General features: G+C 42.4%; 1 protein-coding gene across 1 annotated transcript; it reads left to right on the forward strand.

The window, feature by feature from the left end:
- The first annotated feature begins 748 nt into the window (after positions 1-748).
- On the forward strand, positions 749-23,755 carry IREB2 (iron responsive element binding protein 2). Its single transcript, XM_065688027.1, has 22 exons — positions 749-912; positions 2,217-2,306; positions 5,463-5,628; positions 6,735-6,872; positions 8,796-9,017; positions 10,678-10,747; positions 11,864-12,047; positions 12,615-12,754; positions 13,560-13,731; positions 15,073-15,173; positions 15,624-15,740; positions 16,965-17,124; positions 17,863-17,998; positions 18,677-18,761; positions 19,332-19,488; positions 19,779-19,903; positions 20,180-20,284; positions 20,561-20,703; positions 21,553-21,700; positions 21,789-21,911; positions 22,549-22,734; positions 23,342-23,755. The coding sequence occupies exons 1-22, from the start codon at positions 894-896 to the stop codon at positions 23,450-23,452; spliced, it is 2,898 nt and encodes a 965-aa protein (XP_065544099.1). The 5' UTR covers positions 749-893; the 3' UTR covers positions 23,453-23,755.
- The last annotated feature ends 1,776 nt before the right edge of the window (positions 23,756-25,531 follow it).

The following is a 25,531-nucleotide window of genomic DNA, read 5'->3' on the forward strand; positions in this document are numbered from 1 at the left end:
ACAGTGAAATTCCATCCTCCTGCTATGAAACAAGATCATCACTTGAAAGCAAAAGAAGGAAAATAGGAAATCCAGCACCATAGACTAAGACCGCAGCTGGGTGCCAGAGCAAGGGTAACCCCGCCGGGTTACGCGTGGCTCGTGAATACCAACACGGTGTCTTCCCCCGGCTCCCGCACGGCTCCACAGCAGGGGCCGCTCGGGGGCACACCTCTGCCCGCGGGTTGGTGTGTGCTGTTCCAGCAGCGGAAGGCAGGAACGCGAGGAGCTGCAGCCAAGCGCACAGGAACGGGCTCCGGTGGGCGCCGCTGGTGGGGTTTGGCCCAACGGTGCCTCGTGAAAACCGTTAGAACGCGTTGCGCGCTTCATCACAAGCCTCGCACGGCAGCGGTGCCGAACCCACCCGGCTCCCCCCGCCGCTCGGGCACGGGCACGGGCACGGGCACGGGCACGGGCACGGGCACGGGCACGGCCCGCAGCCCCGTCACGTGTGGGCTCACGCCGCCGGGCGCGGCCAATAGGAGATGCCCGCGGCCACGCTCAAGCACCAACTCGAAGCGCTGCCCCAGAGGACAGCTCCGCCCCCCGCTGCGTTCGTCATCGGCCTCACAAGTATCGCGAGAGCAGAAGGCTTCCCTCACTGGGCCACTTCCGCCCATTCCGCCAAGCCTCGCGAGATCTTACCTGCTTTACTCCTCTGCGGCACGGCGGGTATCGCGAGCGTAGGAGGAGGAGGTGTGGGCGGAACAGTTCTAGCATATCGCGAGACTAGGCGCGGCGCCCGAGGAGGTGGGGCTTCGAGCGCAGTCTCGCGAGAGCTGGGGCCGCCCCGCCCGGGCCTGCTCCCCCCGGCCCCCGCCGCCCGCCCCGCAGCGCTAATATGGTCGCCAGCGATGGACCCTGTCAGGCCAGGTCAGTGTGCGCGCCGCCGCTCCCCGCCGTGCGCGGTCCCCGCTCCCGGGGGATGCCGCTACCCGACCCGGCGCGACCCCCGCAGCCCGGGCTGCCGCCTCGCCCCCTCCGCATCAGCTGGCGGTGGAGCGGGGTCGGCCCGGCCCGGCCTACCCCAGCCCGAACACGGCCGCGGCGGCCCGAGGCGGCTCACCTCCCCGGTGCGCTGTCCCCTGCCCTTCTTCTCCGCCCGCACGGCGCCGTTGCGTGGCGGGCCTTTGTGCGGGAGCGCCGTGGGGCCCGTGGCGGGTTCCCCCCGCGCTGTTCGGGCATCCGCTGCCCCCGCCGTTCCTGCCGCTTTGTTCTCGGCGGCGGGCCCGGCCTGGGCTGCGCGGGGCGCCTGTCCCGCCGGGCCTCCCGTTATTCCCAGCGGACGGATTTGTCCCTCTTTCTGTTCCGTCCGCTGCGAACGCTGTGGCGAGCGACGGGTGGCATCCCCGCAGTGCCGGCTCGTGCGGTGAGGCTTCACCGGTGCCCGCTGAGCCGGGGTCGTTGTGTGCATGACGCAGTTTGTCTGTCAGCTGCCGGTGATGGAGCGTCGGCTTTGCGATGGAAGTGTAACTGTAGTGCGTTAAGATCAAAGCAAACAAAGGGCAAGTGTGGTGCTGCAGAGCCAGCGTTTGCTGGCTGTGCTCGGTGATGTCAGAGCCAACACCATTTTCCCCACTGTTCGTAATCTGTGGCTTATTTTCTTAAAGTTTTACTGTACGGAGCTCTTCAGGCCCGAGGGGGTCTGTCATTGGCACTGCCCCTTTAGCTTGCCAGCAACTGAATTAAAGCGTTCTTTTTGTGAACAGCTCCTCTTAAGAAGTAATTTATTCGCTCCACCTAGTAGCTGTTATGAGGTTTATTTTTGTCTCTCGTTAGCTTGTCATTAGCCTGGTGCTTGCTGCCTGGTGTTTCCTACTGTATTAAAACCTGTACCTCTTATCTCAGTTGGTGAGGTGCATTTATCCTGTTTTGGAGATGGTAAACTAAGACAATAAAGGTCAAACATATTCAGGCATGTGACTGTGTTGATTACCGGCCTGTTCTGTTTGTACCTGGTACTACAGATACTTTTACATTTCATCTTAGTCACCCATCTATATCATTAGGTGTTTCAATCCATTTAGAAACCTTTCCATGTTGCAGTTCCCTTACAGCCCTAGGGGCATGTTATTTTTTGTTAAAATCCAGAATAAAAAGCTATTGTTACGAGTCCTCTACTAGTGATCAACCCTTCCATTCTTTTATGTCAGTAACTTTCTTGTTTCCCCCCTCAGGAAGCCCTTACCAGCCCGTAATTGAAGCATTAGAAAACTATCCACAGAAGAAGTTCTACAATGTCTCAAAGCTCGGAGGCGCCAAGTATGGTAATGATGCTTTCTGGTTGGTTGTAGTTGGGATGGTACCAGCAGTAAACATGCACCACATACTGCTGTGAAATGGCAGGAAATGCTACCGCCATTATGTGAATTGTTAATGGGTGTATCTGAAAGCTGCTCATTTTCTGGTCCTACTGCTTCAGAAGTTTGGCAGGGGGCAATGTTTATAGGCTTCTCTCAGTAAGGGAGAACGCAGAGGTGCTGCTGGAGTTGTCAGCAGTACTCCAGAATTATTTGTCTTTTGGAAAAAATGAAGAGACAGTACTTAAAAACTAAATACAGTTTTTGCCATCATTTTGTACTGCTGCTTGGTTTCACGTCACCAGCAATTTCAGGTAATCAGTAACTCTGTGTTTACTTGAACATAGCTTCTAGTGCAGTTGCTGCAGAAAAGATGAGGTTTTGTGCTGTTTATACAGTTGCTTCATCTCAGCGTGTCATTAATACGTAGCAACATGGAGTGGTACGTGCCAAAAAGACTTTGGTTCTGTGTGTCTGGGTCCCTGTTGAAAAATACAGAGTATGTTCTTGTGTAATGGGGATGACTGTAGATTGAGACAGCTATAGATCACTGTCAGCTGGAACAGCCCTACTCCTGCTGATAATCAGAACATACTTTCGTTGTTCTCTCCCTTTGCCTTCATGTTAAACTCCTGAAGTACTTATTGAGGTATATATTAAAGCTATTTGGGACTTTTTTTTTTTTTTTCAGTTTTGTAAGGTCTGAATTACTCTCTTGTGTTCACAGAATTTGTGATACATTTCTTAATTAAAAAGTTACTGCTGTCAAATACAAGTTTCAAGTGTAAGTGCTTCTCTGTTGTTTGAAGGGAAGAGGGAGGAGAACTGCTGGAACTTCTGTGTGACAGCCATGTGTTCTTGCACAGTTCTACTTGCAGAAACGAAGTTAATCTTTCCAATAATCACGCATGTGGCTTTGCCCAGGAAGAAGCAGTAGTGTGGTGGTAACAGGACCAGTCTGTTCTACAGCAGCTTTTTGAACAGCCTTGTAACAGGAGTGGAAATGTATAGAGAAGATGGAACTTTGTGCGAAGGCATGCCATAGCTTGGAGCAGCAGCAGCAGATATTCCTGAAGAAGTTTGGAGAAGAAGTTTAAGGAATCTAAATAGAATAGGCTGAGAGTGTCTTTGCCTTCCAATAGAAACTTGTGTGCAGAAGTTGGAAGCCTCGTATTAACTGCTATTAGCAAGTTGTTAAATAAAACACAGATACTGTGTGGGACAGCACTGATGGCAAATCCAGCATCTGGAGTTGCTCATTGCATTTGTTGCTGGAATAATAATTTGGGGTTTTACCTCTTTGTCCTTTGCCTTGAGGCTTCTCACTGTAATCTGACAATAAGAGCCTGTTTAAATTAATCAGATTCTGAATGTAAAAGGTAATTGATTTACTTGCCTGTTTACTAGGGAGCATCTGATTTTCTAGTCTTGAAAATAGTATTCAGTTATGGGGAAAATGGTAGCTAGAACGAACTTGGGATGATTTAGGGCAGAGGGGGCATCTGTAGAGCTAGTCTCCGCTGCTTGCTGGGTCTGGCGTGAACTTGAAGAGCCTTTCTCAGCTGAGCTCTGCAAGTCTGCATGGATGGAGATTCAGCTCCCTTTCCTGATCCTGTGCTTAATCACCCTCTCTGTGAACTTCTTTTTGCTTGTGTCCAGTCACAATGTCCCTTCCTGCACCTTCTGACTTTAGTTTTGTCCTTTCACTTTGTACTTCTGAGATGCCAGGTCAGGCTTCCCCTTCTCTGCAGTTCCTGTTGGGTTGTGGGTTGACTACAGTTAGTGCACTACAGCTTTCTCTCTGGGTGAGCCAACCCAGGTCTCCCAGCTGATCCTCTGTCAGGTACTGCAGTCCCAGAAGACCCTTCACTGGATATGATCTGATTACTTGAGATCTGCATCCAGAGAGGCCCAAAACTAGGCACAACATTGCAGACCTGAGCTTGCCAGTGCCTAATGGAGAGAAGTAGTTGCTTCTCCATAGCTTATGGCTGCTAAGCAGCCCTTTGAACACTTAGGTTTATCACTCTAAGGATGCACTGCATATTATTTATAATCCAAGAAAAGGCAGAATAATTTTCTCCTGGTAACTTGGTTTTTAAATCAAGTGAGTGGTGGCATTAGAGCTGATTAGACGTGGTTTTGATAACATTCTTGCATTGTTTTGAGTGATTTGTCTAATGAGACAACAATGGGTAATATCTGAGAAAGAGACCCAAAGAGAACAGGGTCAGTAAATCCTGTATTAACAGTTTGTGGTCAAACCTGTGGGTTAGGTTGAGACCACCAAATCTTAACTTTCTTGCTAGAGCCTGAACTGAATTGTTTCACCCTCTTACAACTAGTTTTTAGTATTTCTCACTGTTCTCAAAGTCATTTGTCTGCTTGCATGGTGCTGTGGAAAATAATGGGATCTGGGGAGAAATTACTATGGATTTTTTTTATTGTTGCTTGCAGTGAGTAGTAACACTGCTGCTTTTTTCTCCTCCCACTTCTTTGATTCTCATTTCCAGTTCCCTAATATTTTTTGTGCAGAAAGCTGTTTCTAGTCAATGCCTTAATCCAGATCAGTAACAAAATGAAGTTGTATTTGGTTAAATGTCATTCTTTATATTTTAAGAAATGGGTTTAATTTTAGGGCATGTGGCAGAATAGTTTCTGGTCTTAATATCACTGTTTATTTAAAAACATAATCTGTCATGGGATGCTTTTGGCTTTATCTCAAGTAACAAAAAGGTGAAATATAGAATTGAAAACATGTTTCTTAATAATCTGTTGTTGCTTTCCCTCCCCCTCTGATCAGTAATCCCAGCTCTAGATTCCTTTCATCCTTCTCATGCCAGCATAGCATACCTTCTTAAATATCACTGCCATAACACAGTGTGGTCAAGCTGTTGGTATCTTCCATTCCAATCCCATATGATAACTCAGTTTCTGCAATGTATGTTCTATATTGTGCAATGAAGATCAAACCCCAAGGCAACTGGAAGAGTAGGCTCCTGAGCTCTCATCCTTCCAGTCCCTAGCAAAGTGGAATCCTTTACAACACTGGGATTGTAATTTTTTAAAGAACTCCTGAAGCTGAAGGTGTTGCACTAACAGAGCCCCTTTGCTTTGCCCTAGATACTCTGCCTTATTCCATACGAGTGCTGTTTGAATCCAGTGTCCGTAACTGTGATGGCTTCTTAGTGAAAGAAACAGATGCTATGAACATCTTGGACTGGAAGACAAAACAGAATAATGTTGAAGTGCCCTTCTGTCCTGCCAGAGTTGTTCTTCAAGACTTTACGTAAGTGTGTGTGTGCTGGAGCCACTGACACAATCCCTGCAGCCTCACTAGGTTGTACATACAATTCCTTGCCTTGCAAATAAATAGCACTGAGGCATCAGCAGAAACCTGTGCACTGGCTCTGTTACCCAGTAGGCTCCTCATGCTAATGCCATGTGATGTAAGTGTAGGAGTTCCACAGGGCATCCTGGTTTCAGCGCAGGTTGGCGAGGCTGAAGCTGTTGGCCTACAAGGAGGACTGTGTAGGATAAGAGCCAAAACACAAGTCGAAGTGGTGACATTTTGGCTGCAGCCAGATGGCTGACAGTTCTCCAAAATAAATGAGATAACTGCAGATTAAATATTGCTTACTTCACAAATGTATGTAATCCAGTTGAATCCATGAATAATACATAGATTTAAAAAGAAGTCTCTTAGAATATTAAGTTTCTTGGTGATTTGGGTATGGCATAGCTGAAAGGGCAGTCCTTCAGCAATTTGTAAATATTAAATTTAAGCTGGATTGCTGACTCCTCATATACTTATCAAGAAGTGAGATAATTAAAAAAGGAACTGTGGTATTACTAAAAATTAGGTAACCTCTGCTTAGCAAGCAAAGTCAGGAACATTTATATAGTACTGTGGTATATACACATTGTCCTCATTTTTGTACTTCAGGTACACTTTATTTGATAGGAGCAAGAGTATTTCTGTCCAGTACTATGAGGGTCATAAATGGCTTTGTAAGGAAGGTGTTAAATGGACCACATGCTCATTGTTTGCATAGCAAGGTTCTGTTGAAAAGGTAGTAAATATCTAAAAATCAGTTCTGTGTTAAAGTACCATCACACTTCAGAAGCATAGCAAGACAAGTGAGGAGTGTAATCCTCTGAGGTGTTCCTGTACTCTTGTTGGGTATGTTACATTCAAACTTGCAGTTGCTTTTTGTGAATAAGTACCAGCCCTTAAATGTTTCAAGTTCATTAGAATTTAGAGATTAGAATAGTAGGGGTTTATTATTGCAGTAGAACTTGGGTAGGTCTAGACTTGAAGTGGAAAAAAGCTGGTGTATTTTAGTGAGTTGATGTCCCGTATTGTTATACTATTTGGTTTTTCCATCTCTTAAGTGGAATTCCAGCAATGGTGGATTTTGCTGCCATGAGGGAAGCTGTGAGAAATGCTGGAGGAGATCCTGCTAAAGTCAATCCTGCCTGCCCAACTGATCTCACTGTTGACCACTCTCTGCAGATTGATTTCAGCAAATGGTAACGTATTGCATTTTTTTGGATGAACTATGTGTTTGTGTGGTACTGAAGTACAGAGTCACTTTGGTCTTGGTACTGTCCCATCAAATCCTTTGTCCTGTGTGGATCTTTGATACTACACCTGATGGTGTCTGAAAGAGGGCTGGATAAAAATGGATGAAGTAACACTCCTGAAGGAGAGGAAGGTTGAGGACTTGGGGCTGAAGCTTTTTGACAACCCAGATTCTGGGCTAAAATAACTGGTTCTGTCATGGTTTCCAGAAAATATGCCTAAAGAGAATGAGGCAGAGGGAGTTTCTCATTTTGCTTTACCCTGTTTTTACTGTTAATGTTAAATCCTTCTGCCTTGTGACTGCCTTGTCACAGCTCCAGAGAAAGGCTTATAATCCTGTGGGACATACTGAAAGGCTGTCATTTCAGCCCATAGCTTAGGACTAATTTAACTTTTCTTATGGGCCTGCATTTTACCATAGATTAAAAAAGGCTGCAGATAGTTGCAGAGAGAGAAGTGTAATTGTAGGAGCCTGGAAAAATATCAGGACTGGAAACGTGGTTTTCATTGTTCTGACAGGCAGTAACGAGATGAAAACAGCCCAGGGCTGCCTTTTGCTGGAAGCATGATACTGCAGAAGAGGAAAAACTTCAGTTCTGCTCAGTGCTGAAGCAAGAACTAAGTAAATAATGCAGCTCCCCTCCATCGTGGAGCCTTTCAGACTCATGCAGAATTGTATAAATTGCTCAAGCTCTTTGGGAATTCTAAAAGTGAAGTGGGAAAAAGGCTGTGGCCAAGTAGTCATGGATGTGCGAGTAGTTTGTGTAGACGTTCCAAACACAGAGGATTTCAATTTGGTTGGTATTGGAAGAGTGAAGAGCAAGAAGCTGCAGCTCGTTGTTGTGTTGCCTACGTGTTGTCTTTGTTGCATGCTCTGTCTACCCTTGTGTCTGGAGGGGCAGCTGATTCGATTGCAATTAGGCTTGCCTAAAATTCTCAGAAGGACTAAGTGCTGGCAAAAGGTCTCAACACGCTGCTTTGTAATGATAAATCCAGCCTCTGTAGTTTCCGTGTTGGAAAGCATGCAGGATCTTGGCAGCTGCTGGCCTGTGATAAGAAACCCTTTGCTACAGGATGGTTTGTGCTGCTTTATGTGGCTTCCATGTCCTGTTGATCAGGGGAGGCTGGCAGAACTAGGCTAGGATTTAGATAAGGCTGTGTAATATCCTGCAATTGGATAACTAAGTATCTTTTTCTTGATACTAAAGCAGAAGCTTTAATTCCGAATCCTTGAATTGGTGAATATTGAGAGGTAAAAAGTCATTAATATTTCACAACAAGCTTTCTTTGCTCTCATGCAAAGACTGAATATTGTACAAAGAGAGGGTAGCATGCTATATGGACTTCAGTTGTTAAACCCCAACAACTTTCCTATCTTCTGACTTGAACGGTGTATGAAATTTATCTGAGCCTTTGGGAATTTGTGTAAAAAAGCCTAATTAAATAACGAAGTTCCTTTTCTTTCCTTGAGAAAGCTTTGTTTGCAATCACTCCTCTGTGGATTTAGCAGAGCATGTACAGCACTATTTTAAAAAAGAAACATGTTCAATAAGTCCACCACTTGGATGAGGCTATACCTACCTTAAAAGGTTAAAAACCTGCTTGCAAAGATCTCGGGTCTGCTGTGAAGGAGTTAATCTGGTGTTAATCTTTCAGACAATCCAGTTCTGTTCACTTACTTATTACCAGACTGTTACTTAACTGAGCTTATCCCATGTAGTTAACTTTGCAACAGGGTCGTTGTAAAACAACAACTTTGTCAGAGAGTACGTTGTGTTGGGAGGCTTTGCAAACGACAAAGGGAAAGAAACAAGGAAGGAAAAGGAGGAAAATTCCCGAAGTCTGAACTGTTCTTGTGTTTGCTGTTGCAGTGCAATACAGAACGCTCCGAACCCTGGAGGTGGCGATGGGCAGAAGCCAGTGGCAAAGCTGTCCCCGCTGAAGGTGCAGCCCCGGAAGGTGCCCTGCAGGGGTCAGGCCGGCTGCAGAGGGCCCTGTGGCTCTGGGGAGGCTGCTCGCAGCCCGGGACAGTTTTCTACACAGATCGAGAACACGCCGATCCTCTGTCCCTTCCATCTCCAGCCCGTGCCTGAGTACGAAACCTTCCTTGTAATTATTTGTACCCTTCTGTGCTGGTAACCGCTGCCTGTGGCAGTTCAGAGGTGGGATTGGCTTCTGAACACCCTCCTGTACTCTCTTCACGTGTGCCGTAGATAGGTTTCAGCATCTAGAAGCAGGTCTGATGTAGCAGATTGGAGTTAGTCTACAATCACTCTCTTTTCTATTTTGCAAGAAGGACTTTACTAAACATGGTGCAGATGGCCAGCTCCATGGCTCATGGCTGTGATTTGTAAATTGAATTTGGAGCCTTCCCTCATTTCTTTACAGGCACAACAAAGCAATGGGGCAATCCTCTGGCTCTTACAAAGTAAACATCAATGAATAAGCATTGATTTATTTCTAAAAGTAATTTTTAAATTGTTCTATGAGAACTTTTCAAAAGCCTCTGGCTGTTAAAGAAGACCTGAGAGCTAGAATTAGCCTGTGCATCATCCCCCAGCTTCTGCAGTCCATCTGCCCTTGAGGTGAAATTCAGTGAGTATCCTGCCTGTATGTAATGCCCCAGGGGAACTTCATCTATCACCACCTTCAGGTTTCCAATATTATTAACAGGTCATTATGTACAATTCCATCTATGACAATCACATATCATCATCCTCCTCTTTCAGCTGCACCTCTTTTGTCTGCTGGCCTGCTCAGATCCCTATCTTCTGGCACTGGACAGGTGTTGCATTTAAAAACTGATCAAATCTGTATCCCACAGTGATAGGGTGCTGATTGTCTTGGTGGTTTTATAGATATGCAAATACTCCTGCTCAGTACAGGTGTGGGAATGCAGTATTAGAATCTCTTCAGCAATATTGATGATTCTGGCAGCAGAGCAGCAGTGGTATTAATTAAGCTGCAGTGTGATTGATGACTGTCCCTCAGGGCTTTGCAAAGCAGGATAGCCACTAACCTTCTGTCACTGCAGAGAGGGAAGGGACATGATGTAAAATACACCTCTAAAAAATTGAGGGCTTCCTTCCTAGCACAAAGCAAGTGTATTTCCTTCCTTGTCCACCCTCTTCAAGCAGAGGTTATTCCCCTTAAATTGTGGATTGCTCCTTTATAATGAGTATCAGTATTGTAGTAAATAACACTTACTAAGAAAAGACAGTTCATTTTGTGAGACTGTGCTGATGAGTACTTGTGAAGAAAAAACTGACGTGGAGGCCAAAAATAGGTGAATGGAGGATAGTTACAATTGCCCCGATGCTCTGCTCATTTGCTAAAGAGCCAGTACTGAACACAGAGTGTTTTTTTACATGAACTAGTGACCATCTTGGCTCTGTACTGAATTTTGAATTTACAACCTCTAAGACTTCTGATCAGGGAAAAAAAGAAAAGCTGTGCATTGAAGTGTGTGCTTGATATAGATCTCTTAAAATGAGTATTTTTGAGATCAGATACTTTAAGCAAACTATACCCAGAGTAAACACGTTCTCAAGGACAGCACAAATGAAATCAATTATTCTTCACTGTTCAGAGAAAGCTTGCTGCAAGGAAGGAATTATCTTTGTTCTAATAAATGACTTCAAATTGTGCTGCAGGCTTATGTAGGTCTTTTATCAAACAAGCAAAACCAACAACTTGTTTGTCTGTAATTTGGAATAAATTATGACAGTGCTTGTAAATTTGATACCTTCCTAGGCCTGAGACAGTATTGAAAAATCAAGAGATGGAATTTGGCAGAAACAGAGAGAGGCTTCAGTTTTTTAAGGTATGTCTGTACCTGTGGGCTTTGTATTGTGTTGTGGTTGCCTGAAGAGCTTGCTTCATTTGTCTACCAGTGTTCATATTTAGATGATAAACGTGGTAATTTGGAAATGTCAGGCGCTCAAATCTGAATTTAGTAAGGGAACAGAAGATGGGCTGATAACATGGCTTGTGACTTTGAATCTAAAAACCATTATGCAGCAGCAGCTCGAAAGCAAGGTGTCTCTTAAAGGAGAAATAATCTTTCATAATTCCAACTTGAAAAAGTTTTACACTGAGTTGGCTCTTTGCAGTGTTAATGAAGTGGACAAAGTAGGTATTCATGAAGCATTAGTCTTTTTAATGCTTTTTCATGAGCTCTGTGCCTTAGGTCCCATCTGTACTTCTGTTACAAATCTTACTGGGGTTGGAGATGTTGAGCAGAGGCCATGTGGAGACATTGCTGCTCTCTGAGGGGGCAGCAGTGCCAGTAAATGTGTTTTTGGTGCAGATCTTGTATGGTGAACATTGGCTTCTTTGTTGCTAGCCAGGAGTCTGCTATGATACTCATCCTCTGGTTTCACATGGTTTAGGTATCCAGTGAAATGACCTTTTCATATGGGCAGACTGGGAGGCTTCTTTTCCGTTATTAAAGAGGGAAACTGCCACACTGAATCTTGTTCTAAGTTTGCACGTTAGCTTTTTTAAATCGAGCTCCTGAGTTCAAGACACTTTCCTAGTTTGCATCTTCAGTCTCATCCAGGAATGTAAAACCTAAACTAAATCCTGCAATAAATACAAGTGCTTATGTTCTGTTGAAATACTGGTCTTAGCTGGGCTGGCAATCAGTTGTGTGAATTGGGTATTAAGAGATTTATGCAGCCCAGCTTTTGAAAGGTAGGTATGAATTATTGATTTAGTCTTCATCAGGAAAAGAATGCTTGCTTTAGGTGATTAAGAATGTTCCAAGTCACAGGGGATTGTGTACCTCTGACAAATGAGCAAAAGGCACTTGCATAAGTAGCAAGTACTGCGTTCCTGTGTATTAGTCTTATCTTTTTAGTTATGTTCTAAGAATTGAATATACCTTTGGAATAATGGAGTTCCTTTCCTTCCCCCCCCCAATTTGGAAAAACTACAGTGGAGTTCCAAGGTTTTCAAGAACGTTTCCATAATCCCACCTGAGACTGGAATGGCGCACCAAGTTAACTTGGAATATTTGTCCAGAGTTGTTTTTGAAGTTAAAGATTTCCTATATCCTGATAGCGTGGTTGGCACAGATTCTCATACAACCATGGTAAATGGCTTGGGTATCTTGGGCTGGGGTAAGTATGCTAAGAGTAACCTGGTAGCCTTTTGAAGTGTCCTAAGGCATTACTGAGAGAGTGTTCTTCCTACTTGATGTCTCTATCTTAAGCATAACAAACTCTGTCTTGAATTGTTGTTCAGAATGCTTGTTGTCTAAAAGCAATCCCAGCTAACATTTTTTTTCCATTAAAAAACTGGTCTTCGTCAATTTAAAGAGAAAATAGCCAAAATCCAATTGATAAGTAAGTGCTATTAGTACATGCAGTGAAAATTCTGTACAGTTTCCCTTGGAAAGGTACTTTCAGATATAAAGTATTCTCTGGTTGAGTGTGAAGTCTAAGTTCAGCAGTAGTCTTGCTTTGTTTAATTTTTAACGTATAAACATAGACTAGAACTTGTGCATTTCTTGCTATAGCCTGGTTGCAGATAGAATGATGCACTTGACTCATAAGAGAGAAGCAGCGGTGTTTATTGTTGCAGGCTTTTAGGATTAATAGGAAGATGCTTATTAGAGTTTTAGGACCTCAACATACTTCGTGTGAGGCTGCTTTTCATTAGTTAAGTAACCAATGTTCCCCTTCCAGGTGTCGGGGGCATTGAAACAGAAGCAGTGATGCTGGGGATGCCGCTTACTCTCACTTTGCCCGAGGTTGTTGGGTGTGAACTGACAGGCACAGCCAGCCCGCTTGCTACATCCATAGATATTGTTGTGAGCATTACAAAGGTAAGAGTTTGATGCCTTTCAAACAAAGCCAAGCTTGTTGCCAATTCTGCTGGTAGTGTCTGAGAACTTAATTAAATGGTGGGGTTTTCTTTTTAGGATGTCTTTAATTATGGCAGTGCAGACAGATACAAATAACCCCCACCATTTTTATTTACTAGTCCTCCAGAGTAGTGTGTTTAGGGGTTGGGGTTTTTTTCCTCCCTCTGTAATGGTTTATTTAGAGGCCCTCTTTCACTAAAAGAATATATTAAGAGAAAAGTACATGTGCAGGGTAGGGGCAGGGAAGAGAAGCCCTGTTTTCCCTTTTTCTCCTGCTGGCAGCGTGTGGGCTTCTTCCCTAGCTTGAAAACTTTCTCTTGGTACCCTTTCATTCCAAAATATTCCTGCAAGACACAAGTCCTGTCTGTGACTGTGAGCTGGTGAAACTCCAGAACCTGTTTTGTGAAGATAGGGTTTTGCCAGGGTGGTGCAGGCTGCTGCTTTTGTGGTAGGTGAAGAGCATCAAAGCACTGAAGAGCTGTGAATGCTTTGAAAACTCGATTCTCCTTGCTGGCATGATGCCTGAGGAAGGGTGCATCTGCTCTCCACTAGGAAATCTGCAGAACTTGTTTGCAGATGGAGGTGTGGGGTAGATGTTTAGAACCCAGTATGTTAAAGGGGCTTGGGTTTTGTTGGAGACTGAGCCTTAAAGTTCGCCATTTAGTTTTAAATGTTCATGACTAGCTAGTTGCAAGTTGTTGCAACGAACATCACTTGCACTGTAGCTCTTCCCATAACAAATATCATTGTGTCCTCTCTTAAACAGCATCTGAAGCAAGCTGATGTTGCTGGAAAATTTGTGGAGTTTTTTGGGAGTGGAGTTTCCCAGCTCTCTGTAGCAGACCGAACCACAATAGCAAATATGTGTCCTGAATATGGTGCTATTCTGAGCTTTTTCCCTGTTGATAATGTGACACTGAAGCACTTAAAGCATACAGGTAAGGTGACCTTAAAGCAGTGATTCATTGTCTCTGTGTTTCAGATACATGGCAATGTGTTTTTTTTGCTTGAAACGTCATAGTTCTTAAACAGGGATTTTCTGCCGAGTTCTGACGTGGATTTGGTGTCTAAAAACGTGCTGTACAGTAACAGGCTGTGTCATGGGATATACTTGGCTTAACTCTTACCCAGTAGAATCTCAGGCATCTGAGTAATACCTACCACAAATCGTGTGCCATACAGATTTACTGCTGGCTATTTCTGTGGCACACTTAGCCGATGGCGTTTGAGTCTGAGTTACGTACCTGCTTTATCAGTGCAGATGTTTTCCAATGTGGCTTATTTTGTCTGTGTATCCCATGTATTGAAGTGGGGCTGTAGTTTTTGTATGTACAGCCCTGGCTTGGGCATAGCTGGCTGCACTTGAGGTTCGTGGCTGATTCATTTATCTGACACCCAGTTTACTAACACCATGTCATTTTTCAACATTGGAGTCTTCATTCTGAAAAGCATATGTAAGCCTTTCAAACAAAAGGAAATTCTCCTTACAATATATGCTATATATAGGAAGAAAATTCTCATTTATATTTTGCAAAGTGTATAAAATAGAAGTCTTCTCACTATGAAATGAATCCTTTAACCACCTGAGAGTCCCTGCAAAATCACAGTCTAAAATGGTTGTGAGAACTAAGTGGAAAAAAACCCCAATCATAACATACCGCCACATTTTTCCACAATCTTCTTCTTTCCCTCTTTCAAGACCATTATTTCACTGACCTGTCAAGCTAAACTGGAAGGGTGTCAGTCCCTTACCAAACTACTGCAAAGGGAGAAAGCTACAGGGTAACATATGTCAAAAAGAACTCGTTCACATTAGTGAGCTTTTCTGAAACTGAAATCTGTCACTTGGAAATAGGAATTACACATTTTTAATTGCACAGCAAACACGTCTTGTCTGCTCAGGGCAGCACAAATGCATCCTTTTCTAGCACTAGCCGCTAATGCTGCCTATTGCCAACTAAGCACGTGACCTGTATTCAACAAGTAAATCTTTATGGAGAAAAGCTTTATGAACATCAGGGGCAAATCTGTAAACTTAGAGCTACAACTGCTGCAGTTGGAGCAGCATTTTTGGTCCCTGATATAAGAAGGAAAGTTAAGCTAATTGTGCATAATTCTTGACTAGCTCCCAGGGTTTGCCAGTGGGTGTGGAAGTGGTGTCATTGGAAAACAGTACTTGGGATGATTATGCTTAAAGTCCGAATTTCTGAGAATTGTTTGGTTGGTTTATTTATGTTTTGTAACGTGACTTTTCTCATGTTTGAAATAACCTTCTCAAGGTTTTGACAAGGCCAAGCTTGAGGTCATGGAAGCGTATCTTAAAGCTGTGAAGTTATTTAGGAGTGATGAGAGTTCTTCCGGAGAACCTGAGTATTCCCAGGTATGCTTGACATGACTTGGTTTTGTATGTGGTTCCTATAATAAGTAAGTACTGCTGCCTTAGCAGATTTGTCTGCTCCTGTAATTTTTATTGCTTCAATCAAAGCTGCATTTATAATAGTCACAGTTTTGAGAAGCAAAGTGTGTTGCAGGGTATAGAGCTGGTGGGAGAAAGAAGGGAAGCACAATACAGTCCATGGCAACTGACAGGTACAGAATTCCTGTCACTGCTGAGTGATGAGGTAACTTACAGATGGTAGAAAAGTTAGGGGTAGTGTTAAATTTTGGGTAAGTAGGGTAGCCCTTCACAGTGGGTGGGCTTGAAAAGGGGAGCCCAGAGTTTTCATGTCTCAGAACACTCAAATTTAAAATAAAAGAGGTGTCTCTCATTCACTGTACTGTTGGGCTGGAATTGATGCATGTTTTCTCTTTGTTTCTTGTTATTTTTTAGGTAGTGCAAATTAGTTTAAGTTCTATAATTCCATATGTCAGTGGCCCCAAGAGATCCCAAGATAGAGTGGCTGTTAATAACATGAAAAGTGACTTCCAAGCCTGCTTAAATGAAAAGGTTTGTACAACCGATGTACTTTTCAAAAGGTACTTCCTATGACCTACATGAATCAATTTTGTTACTCATTCCTTGCATACCATCTGAGCTGTCCTGATGAGTAGATAAACAGCTTATCCAATGATATTCTTTTGCTTTGACAAGTGTCCTGAGAATAGTAGCTGGTAAATCATAGGTGTGTTTGTCAGGAACATGAACTTAGAAAAATCCTTAGTTTCGCTATTTAGATTGCTAAGGAGGATAAACCTTTAAGTGATAAATCACAGAATGGTTTGGGTTGGAAAGGACCTTAAGGTCATCCAGTTCCAGCCCCTCTGCCATGGGGTTAATAGCAAAAATAGCATAAGCTTGGGAAACATTTACTCATTTCTAGTGGTTTTTTAAATGGCTTTATTTTACTTTTATTCCAAAACAATTACCGTAAGAAAAGAGAAGTCATCATAGCTTAAAGGTGATGCCTAAAGACTGCCATGATCTGTAGCTAGTTGGTGTTCTGAGTTCTTAACTTAGCAAATGATTTTTCCTCTCAACTTCCCCAAGGAAATAGATTTACTCTGAAGGTGGTATTTTTGGTTAGGAATATGTATGTGTGGCTGAGAATGCAACTAATACAGGAAAGACTCTTCATTTTTGGTGTTTTATCATGAACTTGAAGGCTGGCAGCAGTATTAGAATCATACACTGTTAGACACTGTAAAAATACTTTCTGTTGGTTTGAGCACTTCTGGCTTGTAAGGAGATGTATAACACAGAATGGTGCTACGGAGAGAAATGATCACAGATCACAGTGTGGATTAGGTGGAGCATGACTGTGTGCTGCAGAGCTGAGGGTATGCAATGTTATTGACCTAGTCTACTTTTTAGTATCATCTTCCAACAAAAATCTTAGGTATTCCTCTAATTCAGAAACAAGTGTTGTGTAGTAGGCATGTACTTGTCAGGGTTTCTTCTGTCCTGATTAGCAAGGAATGTGTGGGATCAGCCATGCTTTGACTGGCATTCGTTTGCAATTGTTGCAAAGTTAAAGCAGTTATGAATTAAGAAGGATAAGACCACTGTCTGTATGGAGAGAGGCATGAACTGAGGGTGGCTTTTAAAACCTCTTCAGGTGGTTCCTAGTGGGACAGCTGAGTGTTATCTTAAAGTGAAGGTTCACTTGATCTCACTGTAATATCATACTTCCTGTCCTGTAGTAACTGCTAATGTGTGTGTTTTTTCATCTAGTCTGGTGTTAAAGGCTTTCAGATTGCAGTTGAGAAACAGAATGACATTGTACCTGTTCAGTATGAAGGAAATGAATACAAGCTATCTCATGGCTGCATTGTCATTGCTGCAGTAATCAGCTGTACAAACAATTGTAATCCATCTGTCATGCTTGCTGCAGGTACGTTTAATTAGTGACTGCCTGGATCCTAATGGCACCTCTCTGATTACACAGACTTTACCTTTTAATTGTGCAGATTCTTTGTAATGACTTGACCTAAAGGTTTGACACGAAACTTTTAGCTTTAAGCTTGTTGTATATTCTGAAGGTTATGTAATGAAAGTTACTTTTCAATAATAGAATCTCAGAATTTGTGACGTAAACCAGTGTTAATGATAGTAATGAGAAAATATTTATGTTGGGTAGTATTTCAGCAGGTCACCAGTGTCAGGGCTCTCTTCAGATGGATGAATAATTTATGCAGGAGTTGCTGAGCAGTTGGTCTGTGCTGTAGTCACAAGTTGAGGAGTATGTGCCGTACCTCTGCAAGCTGTCCCAGAACAGCTACTCCTCTGTCAGACCCTGCTTGTTTACTTTGAGGCCCTCTGGACCAAGGCAAGCTTCCCTTTGAGGCTGTGTGGTCTGTATCAGAAGAATAATAAATGGATTTAACACTGCCAGCTAGAACATGGGAAAAAGATGTTTTTCTTACAGAAAAGAAAATGGGCATTGACATTGTAGGAATGGGAACAAAAACCTGAATCATTGTTACGAGTTAAACTTTATTCAGGCAAGTAGTTGCTTGAATAATAAACTGAAGGTTTACTAATCCTCTGGGGGTGTATGTTTAATTTAAGGTAGCATCATAAAGATGTTCTTTTAAGGGATATACTAATATAAGCTGCTTTTTTTCTGTAGGACTTCTGGCCAAAAAAGCTGTTGAAGCTGGCCTAGTGGTTAAGCCCTACATAAGAACAAGTTTATCACCAGGCAGCGGAATGGTTACACATTACCTCAGTTCAAGTGGAGTATTGCCATACCTCAGTAAGCTTGGGTAAGTTGTGACTCCCACTTCATTTGTCACTTCAGGACAATAGCACACACGGGGCTTATACAGGCTGGTAAATATGATGGTGGTTCATTTGGGTGGATAATTCTGAATTTATGAGGTTGTCATTTTAACTACTTGCAGGCTTAAAGTTGTATTTTATTCCCACCTTACAATTGACTCTGCCTCCTCTGAGCTCTGTTTTTTCAGTAGTGGTCTACTTAATTGTCTTACAGGAGAGGATGTATTTGTTGATGTATGTTAAAAGTGGAACCTGGATGTAAATTTAGTGGGACTATCTGTATTAATCTTTTCTTAACACTGCTGCTGTCATGGGTTGCTTGGCCTGGTTTTGATTGCTTTGCAGCAGTAACTGGAGTATGTGCATAGTTCTGTAATGGTGCCTGGCTCTGTTTTGTGAGGATTGTTACTGCCTTTGCTTTGGTATTACTTATGGAACAACATCTTGAGATGTTTTATTCGACTTGATTGATTGCAAAAATGTTGCTTCGTACTCTCCTGCTTGCATCAGTGAGATGTGGTGTCTGCTGCTCATGTCCTAAAAAGTCTTAATTGTCGGAGAAAAAAATCTTCTTAATGATGGCTAATGAAAGAAAAGCTGCTTTGCTAACAAACTGCTTGTAATCATTTAATGTGCTACTTGATTGTTCTTTTCCAACGTAGGTTTGAGGTTGTCGGTTATGGGTGTTCGACATGTGTTGGAAACACTGCCCCCTTACCAGAAGCCATCAGGAATGCAATCAAGCAGGTAAAGCTCTAAGGCTTGATGAGTACAGAAATGCAGTTCTCAATGAGTGCAAAATATACTTTATTGTTGGTTTGGACTTTGCATGACTTTTTAGCACATCTGCATGTCAGAGATCATGGTAATTCATTGCTATGTAAAATAAATGTAATAGTATTTGTAGCATACACATGTAAATTACAAGATTTAGGATTAATCTTATGGGGGAAGCAGTATGTAGGTTTTGTTTTGTAAATAGGTTTTAAATATCTATGTGTGTGAGTGATTTTAACCAGCAGTGTCTAAACAGCTGCAGCATCCTTCTGCTGTGAAGAAGGAAAAAAGAACACAAGAAATAAAAGGCAGGGGAGGAGTTCAGTGAAGTGACTGGATAACACATCCGAAGGTCAAGAGTGAAAAGGAAGGGAAGGAGGAAGGGTGGTGGGAGAGCAAAATGACTTTCAATTGAAGTGTTAGAATAAATAGTTGAAGTGGAATGGTAAAAGCACATCTGACTTAGTCAACAAAAAATAACATAAGCTGTTGAAGTACTGCAAAGTCCTATAGAAAAACAGCCATGGTTCTGCCTTTCAGGGGGATATAATCGCCTGCGGAGTGTTGTCTGGAACAAAGAACTTTGAAGGGCGTCTCTGTGACTGTGTCCGTGCCAACTACCTTGCTTCTCCACCGCTAGTAGTTGCTTATGCTATTGCAGGCACAGTCAGAATAGACTTTGAAACTGAGCCTTTGGGTAAGTATTTCCGTACGTCTACTATTTCTGCATCTCATGCATGTGTAGAAGAGGTTTCTGCATCTAATGCATATGCAGAAGAGGTTCCTTCACATGCATTTCGGCATGAAGAGAAAGCCCAGTCGTGTTCAGTGTTGCTTGTAGCTAAAGCAAAGCATCCACTTACCCGATGAAATTCTTCACGTATCTGGTTCCATCTCTGAATACCTGAATGTAGACATATTCATATTCTAATAGAAATATGAAGTCTAATATTCTACACAGTTACTGTTCTGTTAAATCTTCCGTAGGCACTGGCTTCAATGGCGAAAACATTTACTTACGAGATATTTGGCCCACCCGAAAAGAACTTCATGCTGTGGAGGAGGAGTGTGTGATATCAGCCATGTTTAAGGAGCTGAAAGAGAAAATGGAGGCAAGAATGGTCTTTTGTTCTCCATAACTTTGACTACATTTCATGTAGCTTTGTAGTATCTTCCAGCTTAATCAGATTGGTTTGTCAGTTTTTTCCCTTACTGTAAAGGAGGACTTAACTGAGATGGGCACTTGTATTAAATACTGATTTTTAAGTAGTATTCACTGAGGTTAACTTGCAGTATAGGGTAGAAAGAAACCCACCAGCAAGTCTTTGGTTTCAGAATGTAAAAATTATAAACCAATTTCTCTGTTCTTTTTGGTTACTTTTTTGTAGAAAGGAAACAAACGATGGAACCTACTGGAAGCACCTGAGTCAACTCTATTTCCCTGGGACTTAAAATCTACTTACATCAGATGTCCTTCCTTTTTTGATAAACTTGTAAGTACATTGGATCTATCTGCCAGATGATGTGCATTACACTTCAGTATCAGAATAGTTATTCCAGTAAAGCTTCACTCTTAGAGTGACTTATCTGGTTATTCTCAGTCTTTAAATACTGCTTGGATCTCTGGAACAAGTGGAGCTGTACATCAGTGCCTTCATATACTGCAGATATGGCTTATGCATATAAAGATCTTGTAAGAAAAATATTTCTTACGTTTTTACTGTTGTCTGTCTGTCCTTTCCCTCTCTCCCTGTCCCCTATCTTTTCAGGCCAAAGAACCAGTTTCACCACAACCGGTTGAAAATGCCCACGTCTTGCTCTATCTGGGAGATTCGGTAACTACAGATCACATATCTCCTGCTGGAAGCATTGCAAGGAGTAGTGCTGCTGCGAAGTATCTGACCAACAAAGGGTAAGGACTTCTCATATTAGCAGCTCTAAGTATATCAAAGCACTGCTTCCCATGCCAAATAATTGATCAGCACCATTAGCTGACTGCATAAAGTGGAGATTATACATGGGTAAGCAAAATAGTAACTGTTGCTGGTGTCGGTAAGTTTTAAAAAGAGTGAAGCCAGGTTTTCTGAATGAATGTGACTGATGCCGTAACTCACCTCTGCATCAGTGAGCATCCTGCAGCAGAAATTCCACTGAAATTCCCGAAGACACAGAACACAACACAGTGCTGAGCTGCTGCTGAATAGTTCGGAAATTACATTGTTGCGTTATATTGCAAAGGTGTGTAATTATTGCAGTATCAGTGAAGCATGACAAAATAACAGCCTGTGGTGTGGACTCCTCTGTAACTACTGCTTTCAGTCTGAATGATTAGTATTGTGAGAAACAGAGGAAGACTTAATGGGCCTGTAATCCCAGGAGGGTCATTTGATTTGGGAGTAAAGCTCTCATTTTGGTACAAGGCTTGTTAATAAATATGCTGGTAGAGCTAAGAGGATTAGTAAACAGGCTTGTTTCTTAGATCAGTCTCCCCATAATTCTAATGTAGTTTGTACCATCTTGCTTGTAGCACTCCATTAAAATGTCATAAATTAATATAAAGTTGCAGTTTTCTTCATGGATAATGTAACAATGGTTTACACATTTGGTTTATGATTTATTATAATTGCATTTGTTGGACAAATAGTTCTTTACGTCTTGCATTAAAAACTTGGAGAATCTGCAATAATTATGAAAATCACAATATCATTGTAAACCACATCACCTTCAATTGATTCCCTTTTAAATGTTCGTATTATTCTAGACTCACACCTCGTGAATTCAACTCTTACGGAGCTCGAAGAGGTAATGATGCTGTGATGACAAGAGGTACCTTTGCAAATATTAAGCTTCTGAATAAGTTCATAGGAAAGCCAGCTCCCAAAACAGTTCACTTCCCATCAGGACAAACGGTAAAGATGTGTTTGTTTACAGAGTGACTCTGAACATGTGCAGCAGGTTTACAGCTCACTCACACTGTTTCGCTTGCTTACTCTACAGCTAGATGTGTTTGAAGCAGCGGAGCTCTACCAGAAAGAAGGCATCCCTGTAATTATTCTAGCAGGAAAGAAGTATGGACTGGGTAGCTCAAGAGACTGGGCTGCAAAAGGGCCTTTTTTACTGGTACTACTGGTTTGTTTGGCTTTGGGGAGTGTCTTTGTGTTACCTGGAAATACCTAAAACCACATTGTTTAGCTTTGGGCATAAATGTGTTCAGAAACTGTCCTCAATCCTGAAAATAAGATCGCATTTTGTTTAAGACTTCTCAGTAGTGTCTTTGCTGGAGCCCTCATAGAAGAGAATCACTTAATCTGAATTTCCTAATTAACTTCCTGTCTTAGACTCCAGACTTAGAGATAAATTCTTTCTTTATCGAGTGTTGATCTCTCTTTGGTCTCCCTGGGGTACTACGTATCCAGCTATTGGAGACTGATTTCCGCTAGTACTCAGAATATTCATGTGGAGTAATGGAAGCAACTGTATCTTGCCTGGGACCCCCCCCCCCACCTGCTAACCCCAGAATGGTCACTGTCTGTTGTAGAACTCCATCTCGTGCTCTGTGGGCCTGCTATGGTTCATTTGCTTTCATGTAGCTGTACCACAGAAAAGTGTTACCAACTTACTTATGTACAGGACTCCTACAAAGCACTGCTTTACTGTTCAGTTTGAATTGCAAGATGTTGGACATAATGTGTATTTGAAGCTGACTTCATTTTGCTGACTGCTGTACTGAAATACAAAATCGCTTGTTTTTTTGCAGGGTGTTAAAGCTGTCCTGGCTGAAAGCTATGAGAAGGTTCATAAAAGCCAGTTGATTGGGATTGGCATAGCTCCACTTCAGTTTCTTCCTGGGGAAAATCCAAGTACTTTGGGTCTCACTGGCAGAGAGCAATTTTCTATATTGTTCCCTCCAGAGCTGTCGCCTGGAATGACTTTGGATATTAAGGTATCTTTGCAGTATTTCTTTTATTTCTCTTTTAAATGTACTGACAGTTGAAAGCACAGAAAGAAGTTAATCCTGATGATGGAAAGCAGGATAAAAACCCAAAACCTAATTCTCTTTGTAAGCAAGCTTATAGTAGTCTGCTGTGGTCATCGAAGTTACCCAAAGTATTGCAGTGTGAAGTGATTGTTCTTTGGGGCCTTATTTACCAAACCCTGTTAAGGTAGAATTGAGTCGTGTCTCATTCGTGCCCTTTTCAAGACATGGGTGTGACTATTTGAGAGAGGCTTCAGCTTTTCCATTCTGTGTAAGAAGACCTGTAGTAACACATACTATGCCCATAGTAACACGCTTTGTACCATCTTAGGGAAGTGGTTTTCTCTTTGTCGACAGCAGGTGCATAGCATGTTCCCAGCTGGATCTACACTGTGGAGTAAAATGGGCCTGCATTCTGTTCCCAGCAGTGTCTCGGCTCCGCAGTGGCAGATAGGCGGGGTGAATTTGCTTGCGTTCATCAAAATGTGGGGTTAGGATGTGAACTGAGAACTGAGCCAAGGGAAGTGAAAGCCAAACTCTTAACTGGTCTCTCTTTTTTGCTTTTCTTTTGAAGACAAGCACTGGAAAAGTATTCAGCGTGGTTGCCTTGTTTGAAAACGACATGGAGATAACTTTATACAAGTATGGTGGAAGTCTAAACTTCGTGGCTCGGAGATTCTTGTAGTAGACTGACTGACTGATATGGGTACCTTGCATAACTGGTAATGCTGAAAATGCCTTGTGTGAACCCAGGAATCTGTACTGTGGAACTGCAAACAGTCCTAGTGTGCTCAAAGTTACTTCGTCCATGGATGTAAAAGATTGTGAATCATTGTTACTGCAACAAGATCCTTCCTGATTTTAAATAATATTCTAATGGTGCTATTAAACATTGCTAAAATCAACATGTGTGTTGTGGCAGAGAGCTGTAAGTATGGAGGGGATGTTTTATCAGACCATTTTGTAAATAAACGATGCAAAATCTGAACCTGATCGTGCCGAAGGTTATTATGTCAGGAGACTTTGTGCAGTTGTTTCCGCTCAGTTCTTGCACCTGTAACTCCGTGTACTGCTGTGTGTTGGTTGTAGGGTAGCAGATGGTATGGAATGGTAAAGGCCACACGTCACGTTATTGTCATTATTTATTTTTGCATCCAGAGCTTAAAACAGACCCTCAGTTTTGAACTTGCTCTGTAGGTTATGGGCGTGCAAAAAAGCAGTGCACATGAGGGCTGTGGTATCCTGTATTGCAGATCAGGACTTCCTTACCTTTAGTATGGGATTATATTTCATCTGAACCCAGATGTAAAACTGCTCATGCTATGAAATATTGTGTGCCTAGAAGTACGGCAAGCATCTCTGCATTCAAAAACATGCTCATGGTTACTTTGCTCACACCAGTTAAGTGTAGCACCCCAGCCTTTGGGAAGCTGCAGTGTCTGATTGAAGCTTGTCCGATTTCCTTAAAGGGATGCAGTTTGTCCTTTGTGACACCAGTTGTTACTGTGCTGTCTTCAATATCATTAGGCAAAGTACCTCCCCTTAGTATTTTAACTTTTAAAAATGTTTAAAAACATTAGGACTGTTTAAATTCTTGTGCTTTAAATATGACCCATGTCTAATAAGTTATAGTCGAGGCAGCCATTCTGCTTCATCATCTGCTTTTAGTTTACAGCTCCTCCAAACAAGCTTCAAGTTCCCCTGCTGAAATCCCAGGCCACTGAACAAAGCTGGCTCTTGTGCCATTGCAGCTTCCATAAGTGTAATAGTCTGCACACTGATGATAAAAGCCCTGTTCCGTATTGACTACTGACAGAAGATGCACAGTTTCTGCACAAGTGCTTGTTTTAACCACTTGCCTAAGCACTGACAGCTTCTAATCTGCCCAAGTGAGTCGTCCCTGTTTCTGTGTTCCTGTATCTTGAAAAGCTTCATGCCACCACTTAGGGTTTACATAGAGATTAATTTCTTTTGAAGGACAAAGCTGCAGTAACTTGATTAGAAAGTGTCAAGGTTTTGCTTTAAGATCTGTTGCTCTTGATAAGCGTGGTCTTAAATATCAGAACTTCCAAGAGGACTGTATTAGCTTTACTACCTCTGCTTCCAGTTTATAACCAGACACGAAAGTAGTAGATGCACCATTCAAATCTTTAAATAGTGTGTTTCTGACATTCCTTAAACCTGACCCTGGCATAACTATATGGTCACAAGACATTGTTTTGTGGCAGTTCAAATGACAAATTACTTTGACTTCACTGGCATAACTGTGATACACCTTTTTTACTTTATTGGACAAAGTTCCCTAAAATTTCAAGTTCTGTATAGTCTGTTTCTGTATTTCACTAGTTTTGCTGTGGTTTTCTCTTAGTTCAGATAAAAACATTCCAGTGACTCCTACCACTGATATGGATGACGAATCAATGCCTTTTTGAATACTATGTTCAAACGGATGCTGAATGAGTTTCTGTTGTGTGGTACACATGCTAATTTTATCCAGAGTTATTGAGCAGATCTTATTTCTTGCACAACAGTGTCTAACACTATTCTTTTCCCCAGCTCAAAGGTATGATTCAGTTCAAGAAAATGTGTGTTTGTTACTGGGGAGCAGATAGGAGTTTATTGCTGGCACAGAATGTTGCTTCATGCAGATGATGAATAAAACCATGACAAGCCATTGGGAACTTGTGTGGTGGCTGATGCTGGAGTGGAACACAGCCCGTGCCTTCTCTAGTGCACTGACATGCTCTTGATTCAGGAGGAGGCA

The sequence above is a fragment of the Lathamus discolor genome, chromosome 8 (genome assembly GCF_037157495.1).
Source record: "Lathamus discolor isolate bLatDis1 chromosome 8, bLatDis1.hap1, whole genome shotgun sequence".
NCBI lineage: Eukaryota > Metazoa > Chordata > Aves > Psittaciformes > Psittacidae > Lathamus > Lathamus discolor.